The sequence below is a fragment of the Pleuronectes platessa genome, chromosome 12 (genome assembly GCF_947347685.1).
Source record: "Pleuronectes platessa chromosome 12, fPlePla1.1, whole genome shotgun sequence".
Taxonomy (NCBI): Eukaryota; Metazoa; Chordata; class Actinopteri; order Pleuronectiformes; family Pleuronectidae; genus Pleuronectes; species Pleuronectes platessa.
In genome coordinates, this window is record NC_070637.1 from 6,509,719 (window position 1) to 6,534,192 (window position 24,474).

The following is a 24,474-nucleotide window of genomic DNA, read 5'->3' on the forward strand; positions in this document are numbered from 1 at the left end:
ATGTATAACACTCCACCTTATCGAGCTCCTGCAGGAAGGACAGAGCAGCGTCGCAGGCCCTGAGGTAACAGGACAGACTCTCCTCCTCCCTCTCTGAAAGACGAACCCGAGACACTGAAGAAACTATCTGATGGTCCAGAGACAAACCTGAAAAACACAAGGATGTTACCATCACCTGCTGTGCCCCCCCCCCCCCCCCCCAGCAAGGTGGGTTATTCATATATACAATAAGATATTCTATTTAAAAGCTACTGCACAGTGTGTAGCACATGCCTCCGCCAAGGCCCACCAGTCCCCTTGGAGTAAATCAAGTTGCACCAATAGCACACACTCATAGATATCAGTCCCAAAAATATGTGTTATTTTATTCTTTTTTCATCAACATCCATTAATTACTCACTGGGAAATCAGTGAACAATGTCAATAAACCTGCCAAAATCTCACTATGTTTAAGAAAGTGATTCCTGAATCTGTCCCTTAATTATCCTGCTGACATACCAACCATTCAATGGACAGGGGTGAGAACACACGTAATTGGTAATAAAGTAAAATGTCATGAAAGTAATGATTAAAGTTGGAGATACCTTAATTGTTTTAATACCTACAATTCACAATCTGAGAAAATACTAAAGGTCCCAACTACCCGAACAGAGCTAGGTAAGTCCGCCTCATGCTTCCTGTATGACATACTTGAAATGAGCTGCAAGGATGAACTAATGTTGTTTCCCTTTCTTGGCAAGTTTAAAAATCTTGTTGTGCTTTTTATTTTCCGTGATTTCATTTTTGCCATCGATTCCTTTATTTTCTTCTGTTTGCTGTGTTTGTGTGTGCTATTTACTCCTGATTGTATTTATATTTGGAACTTTTTTATTCATTGACGCTCAAGTGAAATATACATACAAATAAATTGGAGTATTAGTTTTGTAGGTGCTGAGGTGCATTTTTATTTTGGTGGCAATCGCAGAATGGTCACTTCCTCACCTCCTAGCCAAAGTGCATAGACAAACCAAAAAGTAGGGGAAAAAAACAGCTAAAAATAGTCACAGTAGCAACATAACTCCGGGACTGGAGGTCCATTACTAAACCCACACAACATGTATGGCTACAACAGTGTATCTGCCAAAGATCAGGACATTAGCATTGTGAGCATGTGCCTGTGCATATAGCTGCTAGCATTACTTAAAACCCTGAAGTAATATTCTTTCATGAGAGCACCGATTGCCCTCCAACAGAAGCTGGATTTGTTTCTGGATGTCTAAATTTAAGTGACATGTTTTCCTATCTTTGCACTGTAGATGCATGAATACAGAGAAAGCAGTGTACAGGGCAGTGGTGTCCAGATGCCTGCTCTGATGCCCGTTAGTGGACTTAATGGTCCAAATAAACGCCAGAGCAGGAACTTTTCTAGACCGAGGCCTGTGATGGACAGCAGCCTCAGGACAGACTCCAGGCCTAATCGAATAAACAGACAGCTGCCGGGAGACAAGACATCATCATCCAAATATTCCCATCTACTGTAACTTCGTTCCCACAGCAATATACACTACGTACACAAATAACTACGCCAGCCCCACAGGAGCTGATCCGTCTCCTCACGTGGCCTCAGAGGCTCCAACTATCCAGTGTAAATATCATTTAGTGGGTTTCAAAACAATCAAAAGGAAATCAAGGTCTGACAGTTATTATAATGAAATCGTCTTCAGTTTCATGGGCCTGACGTCATGTCCGATTAACAGGAAACGGGGAGTGTTATGGCATGATGATAATGATGAGTGTAACAAGATTTTCCAGTGCTCCGAGGACAACGGGCTGTGTAATGTTCTGTGACTTTTCACTTCATCACGTTGGGGATTCAATGTGTCAAGATGGACAGAAATACCAATATCTCTAGGAAAGGGTCTCTCTGTTCCCAGAAGGGTTTTGCCAAGTTTCTTCCCTCTGATTGTATCTAATATGAGAGTTGATAATGTGCACCGGGAGAAAACACAAAGGTCGCCTTTGTCCCTCAGAACTGTACAGGGCCAAAACATCTAACTTTTATTAACACGCTGAGGTTAAATCTTGAATAGACATAACTATCTGCCCCATTGAGCTGAAGTTCTCCAGCTGTTTTACATCCATCTCCACTGACTGGATTTCATGTGGCCAGCCGTCCACTTCCACACTCCACACAGGGACTTTGTGGTTTTTAAGGAGGTGATATCTCCCAGCAGAAGGGATAAGGAAGAGGATCATCAAGGATATTTACGTGTAGAGCTGCTCAGTCTTGCCTGTTGTGTTTTTCAGAGGAACTTGCCAGTCGACAGTGATGGTTCTGCTTATTAACAAAGGTGTAAACTGTGCAGCGCTGTCTGAGTCTCAAATCCTGATAGCAGCTAACACAAGGCTCCAGCTGACATACTGCTGGTATATTTGGTTATCTTAAGCATTACACACAAGTTCAGGGGAGTAAGACCACTGCAAAGGTTTCTCTAAATGAATTTATGACATTGAGTCCCATGTCTAAAGAGCGTAAGCTTGAATACCTCTGATGCAGTGGTGCATAGTCCAAAAGCTTCTGTAATTATTGTTGACTAATTTGTAATACAACTATGTTTCTATTCAATTCCGAATTATGATTTCCCCCAAAAATGCACCATGTCTAACCTTGAGGTCTAAGAAGTGTGATGAATGAATTTCCTTCATCTTGAAATATTTGCTAGCTGCATTCTTTGATTCTCTGCAAGAGGTGTGAGCTGATACGAACTTTACTAACTGCTAACAGTGTGAAACCATTGGCAGGGCAGTGGATTACATCACATTTGCATCTTTATGAGTGTGTGTGTGTGGTGTGTGTGTGTGTGTGTGTGTGTGTGTGTGTGTGTGTGTGTGTGTGTGTGTGTGTGTATGTGTGTGTGTCTGTGTGTGTGTGTGTGTGTGTGTGCTAATAGGAACAGATGTGTTTAATCGTGTAATTGATTGACACACTTTGCTCCAATAAGCCTGCAGCGTTCTGCTTTTGCTAGACTCGCCCCTTTACATCCCTGACATTAGTGTGTGTGTGTGTGTGTGTGTGTGTATGTCTGTGTTATCTGTGACTTTTCTAAAGATAACTATGGTTAAAGTACTGTATTATATTCTACTGCCGTTCTCATTTAACAATACATGTACAATAAAAAGGTATTTTAAAGATAATTTATTTCTTGCCCATATGTGACAGCTTTGAATTGATTTTATATTACTGTTAATATCAATGGTAGCTCAATTTGTTTGTCACAATAATAATGTACGAGGCCTGAGGAAGTTTACTAGATTAATTCGCCACTTTCTTAAAGGACAGTTTCAGTTTTAAAATAACTTGGGTCCTGTTTGTGTCAGAAAACGGAAAATACCTCCAGATCTTTTTTCAGTATATTCAGACAGTTCGAACTTCTGTCTATGTTTTTTTATGACGTTTAAACAACACCTTGTCACCTTAGCAGGTGTCAAGGTGTTGTTATAAGGTGATATTATAATATCAACAAAATAACAAAGAAAAGGGATCACGTGTCACAGGCATAAATAATGTTTAGAAAGTCTGGTGTTGGGTGCTTGCGAGAGATGGATTTGCACTTTGTGAAAATAGTTTATTAGTCAAGTTCCCATCAAAAACCAGCATTTAAAGCTGATTGTAAATTAAGTTAATTGATTTATAAGTGATGATGACATAAAAATAAAATTTTCCTAGTTGGTAATATTTATTATATGTTATTTTGTTATATATTGATTAATCTGACACCATGAGAGTGCTAAATAACAGTGGCAAGGTGAATGTTCTTTAAGGTCTATGATAATTTAAATAGCACATACAGTGGGTAAGTTTTTGGTTTCAAATAATGATTCTGTCAACCTGAACCTTCCACATAGTTTTTGCTGAGCTTTGTTGCCATGTCTGATTTCTCTATAGTGACGTTGCCAGATCTGACCATTTCCCAGTGTGTTTATATAATGTTGCTGTTGCCAGTTGCTCTTTAAGTTTAGAGAGGTCTCAGGTACCTTTAATAACAAATGCCTCAGCCAGCAGGCGAAGGTGATAGGTTGGCTGGTCGTCCTGTGTCAGCTCCTCCAGTCCCACCCTGGCACACATTCCCTGGGCGTCCCGGTAACGGCCCTGCACATAGTGCACTTTGGCCATCAGCAGCAGAGCCTCATTCAGGTACCTAGGCTGGAGGACAAGAGGGGATGAATGGTTGGTAATAACTGGGGGAAAGAACAAGATAGAGATTTGTGTATATAGTAAAGCTTCCAGTGTGCCGTACCCTAATGCACCTTTATTAGGGTCACATTAGGACAAGAGCTTTATGGAGGCAGAGTTAGATGGTGACGGCACAAGCAGAGGACTAACACACAAACACACAAACGCAGACAGGCAGATGGGTGGACAAGATAGTGAGCAGGTATGCACGACAAGCAGGGACGGACAACAAGTAACAAAGGCAGGCAGCAGATACACATCACAGATCAGACTGACTGTGAGACGGCCTCGGCTCAGGATGGTGTTGAGGTGTCCTTTGGCCCTGAACAGTCTGGACTGGGTCTTGTCCAACAAGGGTGTGGCGCGCCGCAATAGGTCCACGTTTTCCTGCAGACACTCCTCCAGCAGCGCCTCCGCCATCATCAGGGTCCCGTAATCATCTGGGGGCGGGATTTGAAAAGTTAAACGTGAACTGAGTTTAGCTGGAGCAGGTCTGAGATCAGGGCCACAGGTCATTTGTTTCTGTAGCCAAAACAAACCTCACTCAGGCCACTAAAAACAACATTTCCCACTGGCTCAGGGAGAAAAGTTCAAATATACGCCACAGTCGTCAAGTCTATTTAGAAGCTGCAGTTTCCATTTCCCTCATACTTTCCTCAAATAGCTTTAACTTTGTAATCACATGATAAAAACTGCACATACACCTACTCTGAATCACGATGTCACCGTTTATTCATGTGATAAACAAATCCTGTTCTGCCTCGATTGTAGCTGACAATCACTCTGTGTCCAGTGCTAGAACTAGTACACACACTTGATTAAAGCCTTCCTGTTGAACTTTTCATAGTGTGTGTGTGTGTGTGTGTGTGTATGTGTGTGTGTGTGTGTGTGTTCTGACACCAGTGCAGTGTTTACGCTCTGATATACATGACATATTTGCCAGTTGGTTTTATCAGCAGAGTCACCTCAGTGAGGTGGGAGGTTTAGGGATAAACAGCAGGACGAGGCTCTCCCACAAAATATTAAGAAAAAAAAGACAAGGAGAAGATATTTAATAGTTTTAAAACAAGTTTCAGGGCAGACTTTGTTTTTTTTGTCCTATTTACTGTGTTTGTGTGTGTGTGTGTGTGTGTGTGTGTGTGTGTGTGTGTGTGTGTGTGTGTGTGTGTGTGTGTGTGTGTTTGGGTGTGTGTGCTTGCGTGTGCGGGTGTGCTGAAGTTAAAGTGGCTGTGATCTGTAGTTTTTGTTCAAGAGTGGGCATTTGTTTGTTTGTTTGTTTGTTAGTTAGTTAGCAGGATTAGACAGCAACTACTGTATTTACCACATCATCTGGTGGAAGGATGTGGTTTGGGCCACATTTTCTTGATTTCTCATAGAATTCTTTATTGATCTTAGACACATTTATGATGTTGGAATTGATGAGTCAGTGTAATTTTGTGTGGACCCAAATAAAAATCTAGTGGATAGGGCTGCAGTATTTTGTCTGTCGCTGTCATAATTAGGACTATTAACCTATAACTACCACCAACATGTAGCTAAGAAGTTTAACGTGACCTTGGCTATTAGTATTGTTTTAATTTATGAAGGCAGCTGGGCCTTGGCGGAAGTACGCACACTGCCGAGTGACATTCTAGTTTTGAAGGGTGATATTTATACTGACAAGCCCGATGGAGAGTTTTCACTTAAGAGAGAAAACCAATTAGTTCCTTTACATACTTCCCATGTACTTAAATCTGTGGAGCTAAAGTGTAGCAAAGAGGAATCAAAGGCAAGTAGACTGCTGGTAAACTTGGAGGTAAATGCTGTAGCTTTAGAATACTCAAAAAGACAAACGTATCAACTTGGCTAATGTTTAATAAGGAAATAAATTGATTCAACATGTTTGCTCAGCCTCAAGGACACACACTGTGTGTTTAAATGAAGCTGAAAGTTAACAAACGTTGTTAGTTTGGAAGAAAACTCCACAGGGCACATTAGGCCTATATTACATCTAAAATATACTAGAATCAGTCTACAAGGTACCTTGTGTTCTATTTGTCAGACATAATTCCCCTTTGACCCCGCAACCCACACAGACCCAGGATTACCACAGAGGACACGACCCACTGTGCTTCACCTTCCATTTCTCTCTTGTCGAATATTGGTGTACAACATCATTCTTTTTATAACAATCTTCTCTGAGGCTGATTCATATCAAACTAGTACTATTCTTATTATACAGATGAATTCCTCCATTATCCAGCTTTATCCTTTACTTCATACAACAAGGGAGCTGAGAACACAGAGTAACGTAGGTGGTGTTTTACTGGTTTTGCAGCACGGTGGAAGTTTATTTCCTCATTGCTTTACATGTCATGAAGCTCCTCCAGGTCAACTTACGCTCCATGTTTTGAACACACTGACAAGGTCAGACCAGCAGATGTGAAGCACGCACTGTGACGGCCTCCAGGTCACATTAATGACTGCCTAAATAAGTTATAGACTACTTGTGTTGAGCTAGCCTTCATTATCTATTTGTTTACTACAGAACTCTTTTAACTTGAAATAGCAACTTCAAATTTAGTTTGATGGTTCACTTGGAAAAGAGAGAATGGAGCTGCTTTCGTTCCCACTCCTCAACCTGAACGTCTGTTCCTGCTCTATGTAGCTTTGGTGAGAGCGTACTATCTCCTGTGAGAAGTGTTCAACTGACTGATAATCACAGCTTCAAATGACAGAATCAGGTCCAGCAAGTTCAAAGTAATGATGAACCGTAGATCAGACAAAAATACATAGAAGTCCTTAAAAAACTGTTTATCTCTGATATTCAGTGAGGAAACTTTTAACATATGACATATATGTTTCAGCAGCAGCTCTTCTGGTTCACGAAGCTGGGGATCATGGGTAATATCCACTGTGAGCACTGAGCATTCAGAGCTCTGGCTTTGTTTATCCTCTAAATTGAATCGCTCTAACATGACATGCCCAACAGAATCAAACACCATGTGTGGCTGTAGCTCAGTAAAAGTTACGCCGTGTTCCTTTAAATATTTCCTTCTTCAATAAACTGCTAAACATAACACACGCAGGGTTCTGGTCCAATTTTTAACCTGAAAAATGTCGACACTTCAGGTGAGTTAGAGCAGTGTAATATTGTTGCGAGGGTTAGGGTTAGTTAGGGTTAGGGTTAGGTTGTCAGTGACAGTTGACTTCAGATTTTAGACACTTTAATTCTCAAGTGTTGAGCAGGATATGAGCTGTGCCCAAGGAGAACAGTGAGTTTGTAATTATGTTGTTGCTCCCTGTGGTTGTGTATAGTGTGACTCCATCTGCCTTGTCTTGTTCTTTAGGATGATCTTAATGTGGGTCTGGGTGTGTAGTCAGTGTGATGCCATAACAAAAGGATACCAAGCACTGTTGGTAAGTAAAAACTATCTTCTAGCATTTTCATAGAGAAAGATTTATTTGATGTGACAACACATTTGAGCTGCTCAAAAGTTGGCATGACACCAAATACACCTGAGTTGGGGGGGGGGGGGGGGGGGCACATGTTTCTGCCAAGCTGTTTGAGGCAGTTCAGGTTGCATTCACTGCAGTACAGTTCCACAGCTCTGTTTAAAGCAATGCATCATCAGGAGGAAATGTGATGAAAAATGGAAAAGGGAGACATTTTGAGATTTCTAAATGGAGTGTGAGAGAATGGGAATGGAGGAAGCTTTGGGAAAAGGGAGAGAGAAAGTAGAGCACTTCAAACTAGAGATGAGTCACTTGTGTTAGCCACAGGGTGACACAAGTCTACAGGTGTTTGTACTAATAAGACCCAGGTACATTTTTGCATTGTTTGAGCCAGTGGCACAGGTCAGAGGATACTCATACAACTGTGATGTTACAGTGTGTCTTCCCAACAAAAGCCCAGAGACAAGTTTCTGATCTGACTTCTGCTGAAAGTGGGGACTGAGGTCAAAGCTACAGCTCTAAATAAATATGAAACCGTTACTGAAACATGGAGGCAGAGGTTTAGGAACACATGCTGAATTTGTGGGAGATATTTTTGGTTCATTTAACTCTGGTGCTTCTGTGGGAGAAGGTCACGACGATTTGTGCGATGAAATTTGTTTTGTTATTTCCTCCTCGTACCCACCATTCTGATTCACGGTCACCTCACCTGGAACTGTATTTACTTTGCTCAGGTGAGGTGTGGAGGCACATGCATTAGTGACTTACCAAAGTCATGTGTTGTGAGGCCCCGAATGAGGAAGTGTGTTTGCAATTCTCAGTGTGGAGGACTTCAAGGCTGAAGGCCAAGAGTGAACAGTTCACTGGTTGTCTGTATCCTGCATGAGGGTAAACAAAGTGGAGGCCCATACACCTTTGATCAAGTATACACTCTGTGTGTACTGGAAACTTCCAGCCAGTGACATTTCACTCTTGGAGACATACGGCCACCTCTCTGTGACCCTGCTCTGACGCACCGCGACAAAGTAATCAACTTGTGCCTTATTGTTGCAGATCCAGGATCGCAGCTGTGGCCACATCATGGATCGTGGGTTATGATTTCAACTACATTGCCTAGATATACAATATACTTGCCCACATATACTAGTACTGGCAATACCATACATCGATATCCTTACTGCTCCCTTCATCTCTGTCAGACCTTTTAATCTGTATAAATACTTTAATCATTTCTACACCTCTCCATCCCTCTCATGTGGCTCTTTCTAAGGATTCTACCTTTTTTTCAAGATAAAAGCGTTTTTCCCCTCTCTAGTCGGGGGTTAGGGAAAGAGGATTTCACACCTCTCACACCCTATGAGTCAAATTGTCTAATGGTTTGTTGACATAACAATGTATTATATTATTATTATTATTATAACTGTTTTTATCAAGTGGGAGACATATGCTGAGGAAACTTGTAAGCACAGTAACTGTGAGTCCAAAGTCTAACTTGTGGAGCCACCTGTCAAATCCCTGTGCAGGAAAATATCAAACCTTTCTGAAAAAAATGTATCTACGTATGGGTCTTGAATCATCAGTTGAGAGTAAATCCTCATCCTCATCAATGCGACTTATTACAAAGCATTTCTAGTATCAGTATTTATTTATTTTTTTAAACTAAGCTACACATTCCGTGGAGGCAACTTCCTGAAACAAATGAGAGAACAACTTTACACCTGATCATGTACTTGTTACGCGACACACCAGCTTTCCAACCTGGACTCCCCGGGACTGTTTGTAATCCAGTGGTCATTATTTTTTGCAGCGTGCACATGAAGCAAGAAGCGAACAAAAAATCAGGGAGCGTCACCTTTGGACTCAAATCCTCTAGTTGTAAAAAACGCTCACCGTCCTCGTGGAACCGCGCAGCCTGCATCTGGTCGATGATCGCCGGCATCTTGTCCCACTGGCACTCGGCCCGGCAGCGCTCCAGCTCCACTTCCAGCCGGACCTGGGTGAAGGAGACCCGGGACGCCATCGTCGCTCTGTCCCGGTGGTGACTGTAGTCCCCGGATACGATGGGAGTAACAGCAGACTACACCCGGGGAAATAAATGTGTAATCTGTGAGTGAGTGCGCAGGGATGGAGGGTGGAGTGTGGGTTACGATAAAGTCACAGGAGGACATGACTAGCAAAGGTAAACAGTGAGACAAACAGTACTGTTTTTCATTTTCAGTGTTAGGATGTAATGTTAACACAGGAGCGAGTCATTATCTATCGCAAGTCTAAGTTTTATACCATTTCATGTGGAATATTTGCTCACTGTGCACTTTCCAACGCTCACTTTTTACGCACGTTTACGCACACTTTACGCACGAGGCTCCTGTCAGTAATGGGTTCCTCTTGAACTGTGAACGTGATTTGAAGGAAGCGAGTCCCCATAATCTCCTGCACTAACACTTTAACTGGATCAGGTGGGAGCTTAAGTAGTAGCGCTGCTCCGCTCTGTGCCCCCCCACATGCTGCATGTATCCGCAGCTGTTTGATTCTTATTCTTCTTTTAAAAAAACACGTTCAGTTCATAGATGACCTCAGTGGGAATAAAACCCGTTCATTTGTAATCGCTTGGCTTGCTCCCTGATCTGGCTCCAGCAGCAGCGGCAGGCGGACACTGGCCAACCTCCTGGCTCAGTGACAACCTATTACATCTGTCATGTAAGTCAGGCACAAGGTTGCACTTGGACAAATAGACGATCACAATATATCTAGTTTTGCGTCACACTAACGAGATTTACTGAGGGAGAGTGAAGATTTCACAAGGATGTGCTGGACAGTGGACACTACTCTCCTATGAGCCACAGTACATAAGGGGGGGACTGTGGGTCTCTAACAGCTACTGTATGACATCAAATATAACCTCGAGCCTCCTGAACAGGGATTTAGCGGCGTCATTTTCTTTCTGGAAACTTGACATTTGTTTGACACTGATCCACGCTTCTCCTCCACCTCCTGCCCTGCGCGCGCTGCTGTGCGGGGCTGCGGATCTGACAGCTGAGCGGCTGAATGCCTCCCGCCCCCTGCTGACGTAATGACCGGCTGCTCAAAGATCGTTTCTCTCGGTCAAGATTGAAACGGTCATAAAACCACATACTTTGTTCCCTCGAAAGCGCCACAAGTGCCTGTCGAGAGAGCAGGGGCGGGTAATAACTTTTCCTGAGGGGGCCATTTAAGTAAACCTAGATTGTTTCAGGAGGCCAAACTAATTTGATACATTTTATAAATATTCAGTGCACTTACTCTTATTCCAAAGAGGCAGTCTAAAGCGTATATATTCCCCTTAATACGACATACATCACAAATTATTTTTTATCTAGATAAGAAACATAAAGTAGAATTATTATATTTAAGGAAGTACGTCATCGTTGTGTCACCATGAAGTCAGATAATGATGTCATATAGAGTTGTAGTGCAATCAATGAAAATAGAGAATCCAAGAATTCAAATCCTGAATAATCTTCACACTGCAACAGACGTCTGAGATTTTACTCCAATGATTTAAACTGTCAGGTGAAGCTGTTTAACATGGGAACATTTGATAAAGGGAAGCCTGAGATCAACAGGATCAACATAAAAACCCACTCAGGAGCTGGTGGAGCGAAAAAGAGTGGAAATTGTCTTTATGAATACAACTTCCATTTTCCCTATGGTGAAATTTGCCGTCTCCTTTATAATCAGAGGATGGTGCCTTAAATGGCACCAAATACTCTACCCAACTGAAACTGACTGATTCACTCCGTTTTGTCTACACTAATTTATGCTCAAAATACAGGATCAGGGCTGTAACATGGTGGAATGATGATGTACAAGTGACTTTATGTTAACACATGTTGAAACCTCTGCATTATTTCACATTTGTTTTTTCTTTTCTATGTGTGTCTGTTTAACTCTGTCATTTAAAGTACTTATCATTATATGACCTACATTCCTGCTGGTTACTTAATTCCTTGAGAGATAGACAGAAAGATATTTCAAATCACTCTTGTTCGAAGTGAGTTCCTACAAATCTGCATGTAAAGTGTTATAGTTTTATTAGAGAATCTTTGAAAAAAGTTAAGGCAAGTTTGTTTACTTTTTCACTACGGTACTCATACCTTTCAAATATTAAATATCATTTAAGAAAAAATGCTTGATTATTTCACACAGATATTTCACCTGACTCTTGTTTACGGTGACCCCCCCTAACTGCATGTACACGGGACACATGGACACAGATTATTCACCTCACACTTGTTTATTGTTACCCCTGTTATGTTATATTAGGTGAAAACCCAGTCGCAACATGACAAATGAGTCTCCCCTCTTCACAGCTCCCAAGAACCACCAGCAACAAATTATTACAGCCCGTTTAAAGGTTTACTTAAACTCTGTTTTTGCTTCAGGGTGGGCCAACAGCAAAACAACAAACAAAAACAACCTCAAGGCGAACCACCTAAACTTCCCTACTCAAATTAAAGAAACAAAAAGTTACTAACCTAACTCCTAATCTGATAACAGGGGTCAAACAGAAATGCTACCCACCCCTAACAAACCGTGCCGGTACATCAAGCAACATCTCTGAACACATTCAACAAGGCACAATCTGGCTGCCCGTGGCAAGAGGACAGACAGCAGGAACTTGGGGACGCCGTCCTCTCCACCTGAAAGCATGGAGGCTGGAACCAATCAGCTCCCTGGAAACGAACCTGCACACTCAGATCATCCACTCACACCTGCAACACATCACACACAAGCACCACAGCAGAGAGAGAGGGAGAGAGCATGCACGTCAGGTCTCAGAAGGTTTTACTGTAGGATAAAGTAGAACAACTGAAAGGCAGATTTGAATAAGTTTCTATAAATTTATTCACAACTTGCTAATAATAAATATATGTTCTAAACAGTCTTTGATAGGTGACACACATATTTTACCTCACAAAGGTTCAAGGTGACGCTCACTGTCTGCATGCAAAGTTTCAAAAGGTTTTACTGTGACGTTTTTGACAAAAATAAAGGCACATTTGGGTACTTTTGCATTATGGCACTGACAGCTTGCTAATAATTAATCTATATTCTTTTTTATTTTTTGATAGGTGACGGGATATTTCACCTCTCTCTTGTTCATGGTGATCCCCACTGTCAGTTGTTCAAGTCTTAGAAGGTTTTACTGTGGAATATTTGAGATAATGAAATGCAAAGTTGGCTTTTTAACTTCTCACAACTTGCTCATATATATATATATAAAAAAAATAAAAGTTAAAGTCTCAAGAGGAGACAGAGATAATTCACCTCACTCTTGTTCATGGTGAACCCCACAGTCTGCATTTATAGTTTCAGAAGGTTCATCATGTAATATTTGAGAAAATATAAATCCGACTTTGGCTACTTCTTTCACTATAGCACAATAACTAATACTAAATATTATTTTAAAAGAGATTCTAGTATGGTCGTACACAAACTCCAGGAGGGTTGTGGGTAATGTAGTATTTCCCCCCCAGATATTGCTAATAAACCCGTGTTCCTGAGAAATGTGCTTGATATTATACTCACTCTCTGCTTCTTCGGGAGCATGTACATGGGAGCAGTGTCATTCCTCCGCAAACACTTATGTCTGAAGTGTCCAGACAAACAAAGGAAGTGCGGCGGGTTTTGAGTAAATACAACCGTTAGAGCAGCGAACCTTCTCGCTTCGACTGTTTCCTCTCTGATAATATTAACCAATAAGCATGAGCTGTCGTGTCCAAGCGGGACTACGGCAAGCGGCTGGGTCCTGAAGCGCTGTGACTCATCGTCACAGAATAAAGCGGAGTAACAGTCCACGGAGCCAGGTGCAGATACACGTTCGCTCCAGGTAGGTGCTGACGTTACTTCTAAAATAACCACGCAGACATTTACACTCCTTGTTATTTCAGTGCAGTCTTACATCGCAGCTTCTTCCTGGCATATGTTAGCATAGCTGATTAGCTAAAGCTTGTTTCCCTTCATTCCGGGGGCAGCCCAGTGTGGTAAACTCCGGCAGCAGCTGTGAGTCAACACACAGGTTTGTTTGTGTCTGGCGGTTTCACGAATCGTTTTAAATCAGTGTTCACCAACACAATGGTGATTCATCAACATAACAGAACAGGCTGTGTTAGGGAGTGTTGGTTCAAATAACGGGACACTGAGAAAAACAAATGAATGTAAAAAAAGTCTTTATTTCAGACAAGTGGTGTCAGACAAAGATATGTGTCATGTACCATAATGTAGATTAAAAACAAAGCTTAAAAGTATTTTAAAATTGTGTGTGTGTGTGTGTGTGTGTGTGTGTGTGTGTGTGTGTGTGTGTTTGTCTGTGTGTTTCCGCCTGTCTGTCTGTCTGTCTGTGTCTCTTTCTATCTGCTTGCCCTCCTGTCAGTCCTCCTGTCTGTCTCTCTGTCTGTGTGTTAATAAGTATGAGGAGTGTCAGGTCTGCTGTGCCCTGTGGGGGTCTGCTCGTCCTCCTGTCCTGCTGTTTGCTGGGTGTTTATTCTCAGGTGGATCCGCAGCAGCAGCAGCAGCCCCCCCCGCCTGTCATAGAGAGCGCAGCTCACATATCGGCCCACAGTCACGGTCGCATGGACAGAAACATGGTCCAGGACAAAGAGTGAGTGATATCTCTCCACATTCAAGAGGCTTATTTGCACATAGTGATGGACTCTGAACACAGGCAGCAGCAGCAGCAGCAGCGTTCACACACACTGTATTCAAGAGCTGTGTTTCTTGTTCTCTTCGTCTCCCAGCCACATCATGGAGCATCTGGAGGGAGTGATAGACAAACCAGAGAAGGATATGACACCCCAGGAGCTCCAGCTTCACTATTTCAAGATGCACGACTATGATGGAAACAATCTCCTGGACGGGCTTGAGTTAGCCACAGCGATCACACATGTACACCGAGAGGTAGGTGCTAGTGGTCGTGTATATTTGCTTTTATTCTCTTTGAACACATTTAATTATTTGTATTTCTTATTTGTTACTTTATTGTGATGCTTTTCTTGGAAAAGTTATACCTCCTCCTATTGGTTGTCACACCACCCTCTTGTCTCTGTGCAATATGCCCCAGGCCACTTTCTTGTTTGAGTCAGAACTTTGTCAGATTTCAGTTTCCTTTCAACACTTGTTGGATCTGAAGTGTTTGAAAATGTCACCTTTCCAATTTTTTTTTTTTTTTTTGTCTAAATGTGATCTCAGATGAAAAAGAAGCATCAAACCATTTGATACAGATATAAACTGTTTTGACTGCCATCTTGATATGGAAGAAAGAAGCTTTTCACTCAGGAGACTTCAAATGTCAGAGTAACAAATATGTGGTGGAAAAAAATACAATACCCAGAAATCATCTTGCCTGTTCTGATTTATATTTTTTTCTTTTCACAGTAAATGTTCATCAAGGTCTTGTTCGGCCTTTGACCAACGATTTTTAGTGAAAATACTATCAAACACAAAAAGCCGCAAAGTTTCCCATTTGAAACGTTTCCCATTTTTATCTGATCGTCAAAATGGTTGCCAGTTATTATCCGTCAGTCAACACAGACATTTGTGTTTTTTTATCTTTTCTTTCCTTGTTCAGGAGAGAGGGGAGGATAGCCAGCCAATGAAAGAGGACGACCTCATCACGCTCATTGATGATGTTCTGAGGGACGATGACAAAAACAATGACGGTTACATCGATTACGCAGAATTCGCCAAATCACTGGAGTAAAGTGTCTCCACGTTTCCTCATGTCCACAGCAGCAGCAGCAAAGGAGCTGCAGAGAGAGTGTACGTAAACCGAGAAGCTGCCCTGCGAGGTGGAAGACCTTCATTCAGTCTGTTCTCTCTCTCTCTCTCTCTCACACACAGGCAATCACAGGATTATTTGTAATTTATCATAGTTTTATGAAATTTTTTCTCCAAGTTGGAAATCAGGAGAAAATGTGTTCCTTTCATACCAGTAATTTGATAAGCAAACAACATTTTTTTTTCTCCTGGTGTATGCTTATAATTACATTTAAAAAGGGCCAGTTCACCCAATATCAATAGCAAATATTTATTGTATAATCTTGTTGTTTTGTTGATCTGACCCTTGTACGGTAGCACTGTAGTGTGTCTACACGTGTGTTCTTCTTTTCAGCGTCGCTACTTTAAATTCACTTGGAGAATCTAGACTGAATGTCATCAGTTTAAATGATCAAGTTTCTATTTCAAACTGTGTTGCGTAAATGTCGGATTTAACTGACGCACACTTCCTGTTTGGACCAATCGATTTCTCGTGTGAATCAATTTCATTGGCTGTTTGTGACGAGGATGATGAGACGAACAGGTCGTTCCCATGCCAACAGCAAGCGGCCTTGCTCGGATGAGTAGTCAGTGATGTAGTGTGTGTTTGTAGAGTAGAATCCCTTGTTGAACTGATGAAGTGATATCATTTTTGGGAGAGAATCCTGTGGTTCGATGCAGAACAACATGGATGTGAATGTTTCAAGCCGACTGACACACTGTGTCACATCAGCACCTCACGGTTCTTCTTGAAGTGCTTCTTCATCATCCTCCTGTCGCCGCTCAGCGAGAAGATCCCCAACAATGACCTGTTGTCATATAGTGAATGTAAATCAGCACATCACTGTGCAGTGCTGGTTCTTTATCACTGGATAGGAAAGACTTGAAGCACACTGGTTGATGCACAGCTCTGATGCTGAAGATATTAGCTGCCTTTAAAATATACTGTAACTATGTTTGTGTTCATGGCATTGTTACAGAAAGAAGCTTAATGTGGCAGGTCATGGGTTTAATTTCCAAACTAACAAGGAATGGACATCATGTGACAGCAAGTTCAGTTTACAATAATTGGGTGGAGGGTCCTCAAAACCGTCAAGTTTTGACCACAATCAGATCAGTCTGAGGTAAGGATGGACGGAGACGTCTGTATGTATTAGTAAGATATAGATACAACACTTTAGGTCTGTGTCAAAAATATCTGATTCCTTCTTCAGTCTAATTTTCATAAGGATTAATTCTATATTTTTGCCATCCAGTGTTGATTCTTCAATCAGTTCAGGTTGTTGAATGCAAATATTTAAAACCCAAAGTGAAACCATAAGAGATACAAGTGTGTTGTCTCTGAAATGTGAAATATAAAAAATTATATAAATATCTAATCTTGTGTCTATTTTGTCTTGAAAGTGAGTCATTGTGTAGGATAAAATGGAATTAATGAAATTACCTTTACTCTGCAGATGTACACTCATAAAATACATGTTTAGGGTGAAAAGCAGTACAATTGTTTGCGTCAACTGATCGTTTTTCAGAAAGATAATTAAAATGTCATGACAAAAATAAGTTTGCAACTTCATTGAAAACCATGAGATGGCGCTGCAGGCTCCGCAACAAAATCTAGTAAGAAAGATTTAAGTCAGCTAGGTAAGACAATTTTTTTTTAACTTTATTGTCATCCCACAAACTTCTATCCAAGATAAAAAAAAATAAGCTTCACACACAGTTAAGAACCCTTTTAATATATGTGAACAAAGATAAATGAAAAACTTCAATACATACTCAAAATATCAAAGTTATAAAATGAAGGGGTGAAATAGTAGACTCATTGTGTATGTGTGTATCAAGGTGTAGATCAGAAGGAAACAATTTAAGGTATTTTATTTTGAAATACACAACACGTTTCCCTGGCTACATCCTAGCTCCAGTGAGAGGTGGGGTCCAGGGGCTGCATGGAGGCCAGAGAGAACATGGGTGAGGGGATGTTGCCCCTCAGGGGGCTGTACCAATCATCATGCTGGCGCTGAGAAGCATGCTGTGGAGCGACACTGGGACAGGGGCACTGGCCGACCGGGCCCGGGTGGCGGGCAAACGCCCCAGAGGGCAACATAGGGGAGAGGCGGGGGATGTGAGCCAGGGGCTGGGCGTAGTACTGTCGGGCCAAGCTGGACGGCTGCACGTGCACGCCTCCCAGCAGAGCCCTGTGGCCTGGCATCACACCCACAGGGAGCAGCTTCTGAGAGGCCCGATCCTGCTTCCGCTGTTTGGCTCTTCTGTTCTGAAACCACACCTGTGGAGACAAAGATTGGAGATGAGGACAGCTGAGGACATGTCTGACAGCCTGTTCAGCTCAAGTGGGACATTGAAGCTTTGCCTTGTTATGTCATTACAATACATAAACACACACTGACTAGACTAATGCAGACTACAAGAGGTCATGTATGTGCTAGAAAGATGGGTCTATAAAGGACCCATTACATTTAGATGCAGATCCGGATCAATGGGTGGATTCAGGATTATTATTTTTCAGCATTTTCCCTGATTTCTCCGAGAAGGATTCATGGTTCGTGATGTAAAATATCAGGCATTTTTAGGGTCTGTTGGGCCTTGGCGGAGGTATGTGCACTGCAGAATGCATTCTAGTTTTTATCCATGAAATCTTGCATCATCAACAATCATTATGGACAAAAAAGTCCAAAACCATGATGTTTTATAATGTAAAATGGTTAAAACTAATAATTGTTTTGAAGACAGAAATCAATGTGTTGCTTCAGCACTTCAGGACTTAAACATTTCGCCTTTTAAAAACAGTCTGTAGGGCCCTTTCATTTCAGTCAGCTGCACTTACTGGGACACTTCATGTTCGAGTGACACCTGCTTCTCCTGTGATGACAAGTCTAAACTTCTGTTGTGAAAAGTGAACTTTATTATCCGTAAGATAAACATCCCTCATCTTTACCTGTATGCGAGCCTCGTTGAGCTTGGTGATGCGGGACAGCTCCTCTCTGTAGTAGATGTCAGGATACTGGTTTTGCCCAAAGGCCACCTCCAGCTGTTCCAGCTGCTTGTGGCTGAAGGTGGTGCGGTGGCGTCTCCTGGCAGCGGAGGGGTACGCCCTGCTCCGGCGGCTGAGACCAGCAGCCATGGAGGTCTCACACAATGACCCCTTCCTCACCGACTCTCCTATATCTGTTTTCAGGAGGGGAAATAAAGGTTGAGGCTTTGAGTAGCTGCTGAAAAGACTTTTACTTTTTTTGCAGACAATTCTCAAGCTCCTGTTTCTCTTCGTCCTTGTGTTTCCCAGGTTGGCATGATAAAAAAAGTGTCCTAACATTGCAAGAGAGCATTTCACCAATGACAGTGTGAAAAAGGAGGGATTACACCGACTTAATGGTTCCCACTGCCGTCAGGCAACCTGAGAGCCAGAGAGCTTTAGATGCCAAAGACAAGCTCGTGAGAAAGAGATACCAGAAACTGGAGGATTTGACCAAGATTAATAACACAATCACTAACAAAGTGACTAATCTGTGTAATTGGTGGACTGAGTTGACCTTGTCTATTCATATCATGGTGCCTGGAAAAGACATAGACAGACTTGATGATTGGTGAACATCTGGCACAGTTTGTCTTTCCCTCACATGTCCCCTCATTCAAACTGCCTCAGCGGGATTTGGAATAAGAAAATTCCAAATAAGAGTTTCGTTACATTTCATATGATTAACAACTTTGAATGATGGAAAGAAAAAAAGATTTTAAGTTGCTAATAGGCGGCTTCAGCAACTAATGCAGGAGGGCCTGAAGGTTAAGGTTGAACCTGCTAACAGACAATGCTGCTATTCAGGTCTGTGAATTAAATCTGTTCTTAAAGACATTTTACGTTTAAACGGGATTTCTCTGTTAAGAAAATACAACATTATTACTCTTCATTGAATGGCATATACAATTCACAACAAATAATAATACAAGCATTTTAATCTAATAGTTTTACATCATATAATCTCTTTGGACTCACCTGCACTGGAGCTGACAGTCGCCATATCAGAGTAAACCTCTGCACAGTCCTGGTGGCTCCTCGCTGCTGCGTCCCCTGCTACCTTTACCTGGGCCATGACTTCCCCTCTGCTCTGTGACGGGATGGTTCACACTGTCTGACCCCCCCCCCCTCCGTTCATGTCGTGCCCATGTCCCACCCATCGGGTTTACCTTTAACAATGCAGGTGTGTCTCAGAAACCAGTGGAGCCCGCACATACACATACAGATAGATAGATAGATAGATAGATAGATAGATAGATAGATACGCTGTTAACAATTTTTATGCAAATCAACAGTAAACTCATGGCAGCAGGGTTGTCTGCAATTTACTTTTAATTTATTTAATTCTCACCTAAATCTGAAAGGGTCATTGTTGCATTTGAATTCAAGTAACACAAGGGAAACTGTTTTGTGTGCCCTTTACAGAAACATACCAATGGGGATGTGCAATGGTGCATAAAGTGGGCACCATCTCATTTAATTCATCAAGATTTTTCTCTGAGAAATCAATGAAAATGCTAAATCTTACGATATAAGTGAAGTGATAAAAAAGGGTCCTGGATATGGCCACTGATCCAGATCCAGATCAGAATTTGAATAGGTGTGATTTCCTGACCCACCATGTCCTTCCACAGGGCTTCATGGTATCCATCCAGTAGTTTTTGCCTGATTTTGCTTACAATCAACAAACTAACAAACAGACAGAAATGGGTGATAAAATTACCTCCTTGGTGGAGATAGTTACTTATGCTGCTTTTACTGTTCTCTGTCAATTCAAAGGTTGATTCAAAGCTGGGGAGCTGCAGCTGCCTTTGTGACCACCAGGTGACGACACAGACTCAGGCACAGGGACCAATCGAAACCTGATTAACCAAACCTCACATGTGCAAAAGGATCAATCCTTAGCATTCGTGGGGGCTGTGAAGTGTGGAGACCACCCAGCTGAGTACACACCCCAGTCCTCCAAAGACACAACCCTTCTCAGGTCAGTCCCTGCCTCTGGTTCTCTGTGTGGTGACTGACAGGGCACCCCGTCGGCTGGATTAACTCAGCTGAACTCCTCTGTAACCTCCCAGGACCCCAGCTGCTATCAGCAGTTCCCATGATGCTAAACTCAGTCCCAAGTCGGTGTGGAGGAATGGCCTTCTCACTCTGCGCTGGATACTAGGAAGAGACCCGCTAATGTCCTACTCAGCACTGAGTCATGGCAGGGAGCACCGGAGGCCAATACATAGTTGGAGAGCAGCAGTTGGCTCTTTATCAGCACTCAAACAAGACAGTAATTCATCATGTGCTATATTTGTTGGACAAAGCTGTTTGCTTGTTTGTGTGCCCATATAGTGGCAGTAATGTGGACTAACCCTCCCTGATTCCTACACATGCAGGGAGGGTGGTGACTATATCAAGTTCTCCTAGTGAGTGTTTGATGGTGCTAAATTATGAGCTGTCCCTCTCCTTCTTACAACATGTCTGTCATATCACGAGCCATTTGAACCGAGCGATACGTGCACTTCCAAGAACCAGTAAATCAGGGGTTCAAACGCTGACTGATGTTTCACACTGACACAGTACATTGTAGCCGTGCCTCCCTTGGCCGCAGGATCCTCGCCAGGAAAGTGCAACAGACAAAAAGCAGTGATTGGATGATATGCTGCTGAAGCAGGTCTGCAGGGTCGCCTGTAACATATGAATTCTCTGCTTGAATTACTCTAGAGATTGTACCAGATTTACTGGGTTATGGTTTGCGAGTCCCTCGCCTGCCTCTCCACTCTCTGCACAGCAACGTCTAATTTAATTCCCTGTGACACATCGTTTACAAGGGCCAAGTCCTCTGCGTCCTGGAAGAGCTTCCATCTTCCCTGCATCCTGTGTGTGTGCGTGTGTGTGTGTGTGTGTGTGTGTGTGTGTGTGTGTGTGTGTGTGTGTGTGAGTGTGTGTGTGTGTGTGTGTGTGTGTGTGGTCCAGGTATTACTCATGCTGTGGGGACCGAAGTCTTTTTACAGAGTCACATTATAGGGACGTGTCCTAGTTATTAGACAAAACAAGGCCCCATTGTTCAAATTTTAGTTGAAGAGATGGTTTAAGGGTAGGGTTAGGTTAGCTTCAGAGTTAGGTTAAGGTGAGAGTACGGCTCAAGTTTGTGGTTAGGGTAAGGATAGGTTTAGGTTTAGATTTGGGTTTATGTTTAGGTTTAGGTTTAGGGTTATGGTAAGGCTAAGTTTAGGTTAAGGGTTATGTGAAGGTTAGAGTAAGGTAAGTTTAGGTTTAGGTTAGTTTTAAATTCAAGTTAAGATTTAAGTAAGTCTCACATAAGTCTGGATGTCCATTGAGCCATAGAGACATGTGTGTGTGTGTGTGTGTGTGTGTGTGTGTGTGTGTGTGTGTGTGTGTGTGTGTGTGTGTGCGTGTATCCATGCGTGTATCTGTGCCCAGCTACCAACTTCTCTTGAGATCCCATATTCAGCTCACATGTTTCCCGTCCCAGACAACGACTCAGCCACAAACCTCCCCAGCAAAGCACAGAGTCTGTCTGTGTTTTCTGTCTGAACCTAAAGTCAAGCACTGAGTCAAACTCAAATCACTGACTTCTGTCAAGCTAAACTCAAAGATTTAGTAGTAGTGGGAATGGCTTCTGAATCTGAACAGCAGTTGGGAGGTGGCTGATGTTGGAGAGTTTTTAACTCACTTGAAATGAACAACAACTGTTTGTCGGTTTAATCTAGAGAACTTTCATATCTTAAAATCCAGACCATATTTCATCAAACCCACAAGCCTCCAGTATCAAAGAGGATGTCACCATTCTCTGCTTTCCCTGTGATGTTGGTCCACAGGGAGTTGAAGTTACAAAAGACAAACTGAACATCAGGCCATCAGAGCAGTGGACCTAAAGTAAAAAGCTAAACTTGTTGCTGAGCATAATAAGTTTCTGTTTAATGTCAGAAAGTGTTTTTTTTGTGCTATAATTCACGAAGAAAGATTTCTCTGCCAAAATCTTGTGGTATGATGGAATGCAGAGATGAGCCTGACTTTGTTTTTAAAGTTTGACTTGTGTTTTCAACTCCTGGTTATGATACATTACTTTGAAGCTTCTGTTATCATTGTTTTACTCAACAATTGCCTCAGTTATTATGCATCTCTATGCGAAAGGGGTTGTTTGGTGCAAATAAAAAACTTAGAATAACCTACTGACTGCCGCTTGTAAGATGTCACTGTCTTTTGGCTAAAATGCTAGATATTCTCTGGTGGAGACCAAAAATAGAACCAAAAGACAAAATTCACCATATTGTCAGAAACATTTTATCTGTAAACACATTCCCTGGATATCCCTAAAGCTCGCACTAAAGTTGGCAGAACTGAGTTCAGGTATTCTGCACCTTTTAAATGGAATGGCTGCAATCTGCCCTACAACTGCGGTATTAAATTCCCCTTAGTGATTTATATTCTGTATCTAACATTTTTCATTATTCTTGTAATGGTTGTAATTAAAACCTTGGTATGAAGCTTTTAACTGTTAACTCCTTGAGTTGTATTTAAGTACTGATTGTAAATTGCTCTGGTTAGGACTATCTTGAAAAAGAGATACAAAAATCTGTGCAATACATGACGTGTGTGTAATGCGGCACAAATCAACAGCAAACAAAGAATAATAATGATTTGCCAATTTCCCCTCACTGTAAGTTATTCTCTCCTTCTGCACTGAGACCAGATGACCTGGAATCTTCTGGACTTATTGATCAGTTGTATGTTGCTATGTGAAGTGAGTAAGTGGAGAACAGAGATTTCAGGAGGAGGCCTGTGCGACATGACAATATAGATGTGTGAGGATGGGGAAAAGATCAGTGTTTCATATTAATGCTCTGCAGTTTATTTTGATGTGTTTTTACTACAACATTGTGCATCAATGTTAAGACATTTTCCTACTTTTCAAATGATGCCACTGAATGATCCCTGCAACACACTCAATACCCCATCAACCTACGAAAGAATCATGCAAACAGTACATCCAGCGATTAGAGCCACATAATTAAAGGAAACTAATATGGCTGAGCGGTATACACACACACACACACAAACACTGACACCCTCATCACACACGAACACAGACACACACATCACACACAAACACAGACACACACACACTAGTTGCAGAGTACAGACAGGCCGACAAAATTTCATACAACCCCACCTCTCCTACAATATACTTCTTTGAAAATAACATGCAAGTCATACTACACTGGGTGCTCAGTTTCAAACATCACACACACGCACACAGATGCACACGCACACGCACACACACACACACAAACACACGTGCCCTGGGTGGACACAGGCCTCTGTATGTTTGCGGCCTTGTCCAGTATGGACACATTGGGGAAATTCTTCCCTCCCAATTTCCCGGGACTGAACTGGGAGTGACCTGGTTGGCAGACACACAGCCCCGATGGAAGGAATGTAACTTAACTCCCCCCTCATCACCCTCAACTACCCCCCTCCCATCCATCCTGCAGTCTGCTGGTCCAGCTGTGTGAGGAGAGTTAGGGTAACGGTGCAGTGGGCTAAAGAGGGATGTATTTTATCTGCAACTAATTCATGAAACTCCTCTCGATAGTTTGGTGGGTGTTGGTCTGAGGTAAGATCTTTGTGTTTATGACATCTGCCCTTCTTTTTTTTTTCTAATTCCAGTCAGTAAATACTCCCAGTCCCCTCACGACAATAACCATAAGAGCAGCAACAACTCAAAACAAGAACAACAATAGCAGTACGACCAATATCTGTCACAACAAGAGCAAAAACAGCAACACGACATGAAAAAAGTGAAAACAGAAGCAGTAATAACTAAAGACAAGAAAGGAGACTCCATAATGAGAACAGCCAGAGCAGAAGGGAAACAAAAGAAACCAAACATAATCATTCATAACTCCTAACAGCAATAAACACGAGCAGATACAGTGACAGAAACCACATGTTAAAACCACACTAAGCTCAAAATAAGGCTCATGTTAAT

The 24,474-nt window shown here is 42.1% G+C and overlaps 3 protein-coding genes and 1 long non-coding RNA gene across 9 annotated transcripts in view; 2 read left to right on the top strand and 2 right to left on the bottom strand.

The window, feature by feature from the left end:
- The window catches only part of ttc7a (tetratricopeptide repeat domain 7A), a 52,717-nt gene extending 42,113 nt beyond the window's left edge, over window positions 1–10,604 (bottom strand). The window contains exons 1-5 of one of the 6 annotated variants that reach the window (XM_053436335.1): window positions 10,548–10,604; window positions 9,539–9,725; window positions 4,490–4,653; window positions 4,015–4,183; window positions 17–147 (exon numbers count right to left, since the gene is read on the bottom strand). In XM_053436335.1, coding sequence (XP_053292310.1) covers window positions 17–147; window positions 4,015–4,183; window positions 4,490–4,653; window positions 9,539–9,725; window positions 10,548–10,604 — 708 coding nt within the window. The other 5 variants (XM_053436329.1, XM_053436331.1, XM_053436330.1 and 2 more) reach the window with 5 other exon arrangements.
- Window positions 10,605–13,358: 2,754 nt separating this feature from the next.
- Window positions 13,359–16,821, top strand: mcfd2 (multiple coagulation factor deficiency 2, ER cargo receptor complex subunit). The gene is made up of 4 exons (XM_053436337.1): window positions 13,359–13,517; window positions 14,061–14,288; window positions 14,425–14,584; window positions 15,255–16,821. The coding sequence occupies exons 2-4, from the start codon at window positions 14,098–14,100 to the stop codon at window positions 15,384–15,386; spliced, it is 483 nt and encodes a 160-aa protein (XP_053292312.1). The 5' UTR covers window positions 13,359–13,517; window positions 14,061–14,097; the 3' UTR covers window positions 15,387–16,821.
- A 502-nt stretch (window positions 16,822–17,323) lies between these two features.
- Window positions 17,324–19,545, bottom strand: prop1 (PROP paired-like homeobox 1). The gene is made up of 3 exons (XM_053436336.1): window positions 19,449–19,545; window positions 18,396–18,625; window positions 17,324–17,726 (listed from the first exon to the last, which is right to left on the bottom strand). The coding sequence occupies exons 1-3, from the start codon at window positions 19,543–19,545 to the stop codon at window positions 17,355–17,357; spliced, it is 699 nt and encodes a 232-aa protein (XP_053292311.1). The 3' UTR covers window positions 17,324–17,354.
- A 656-nt stretch (window positions 19,546–20,201) lies between these two features.
- LOC128453438 (uncharacterized) lies at window positions 20,202–22,663 on the top strand. Its single transcript, XR_008341507.1, has 2 exons — window positions 20,202–20,454; window positions 20,546–22,663. It is a non-coding gene; the product is annotated as an uncharacterized LOC128453438 (long non-coding RNA).
- The last annotated feature ends 1,811 nt before the right edge of the window (window positions 22,664–24,474 follow it).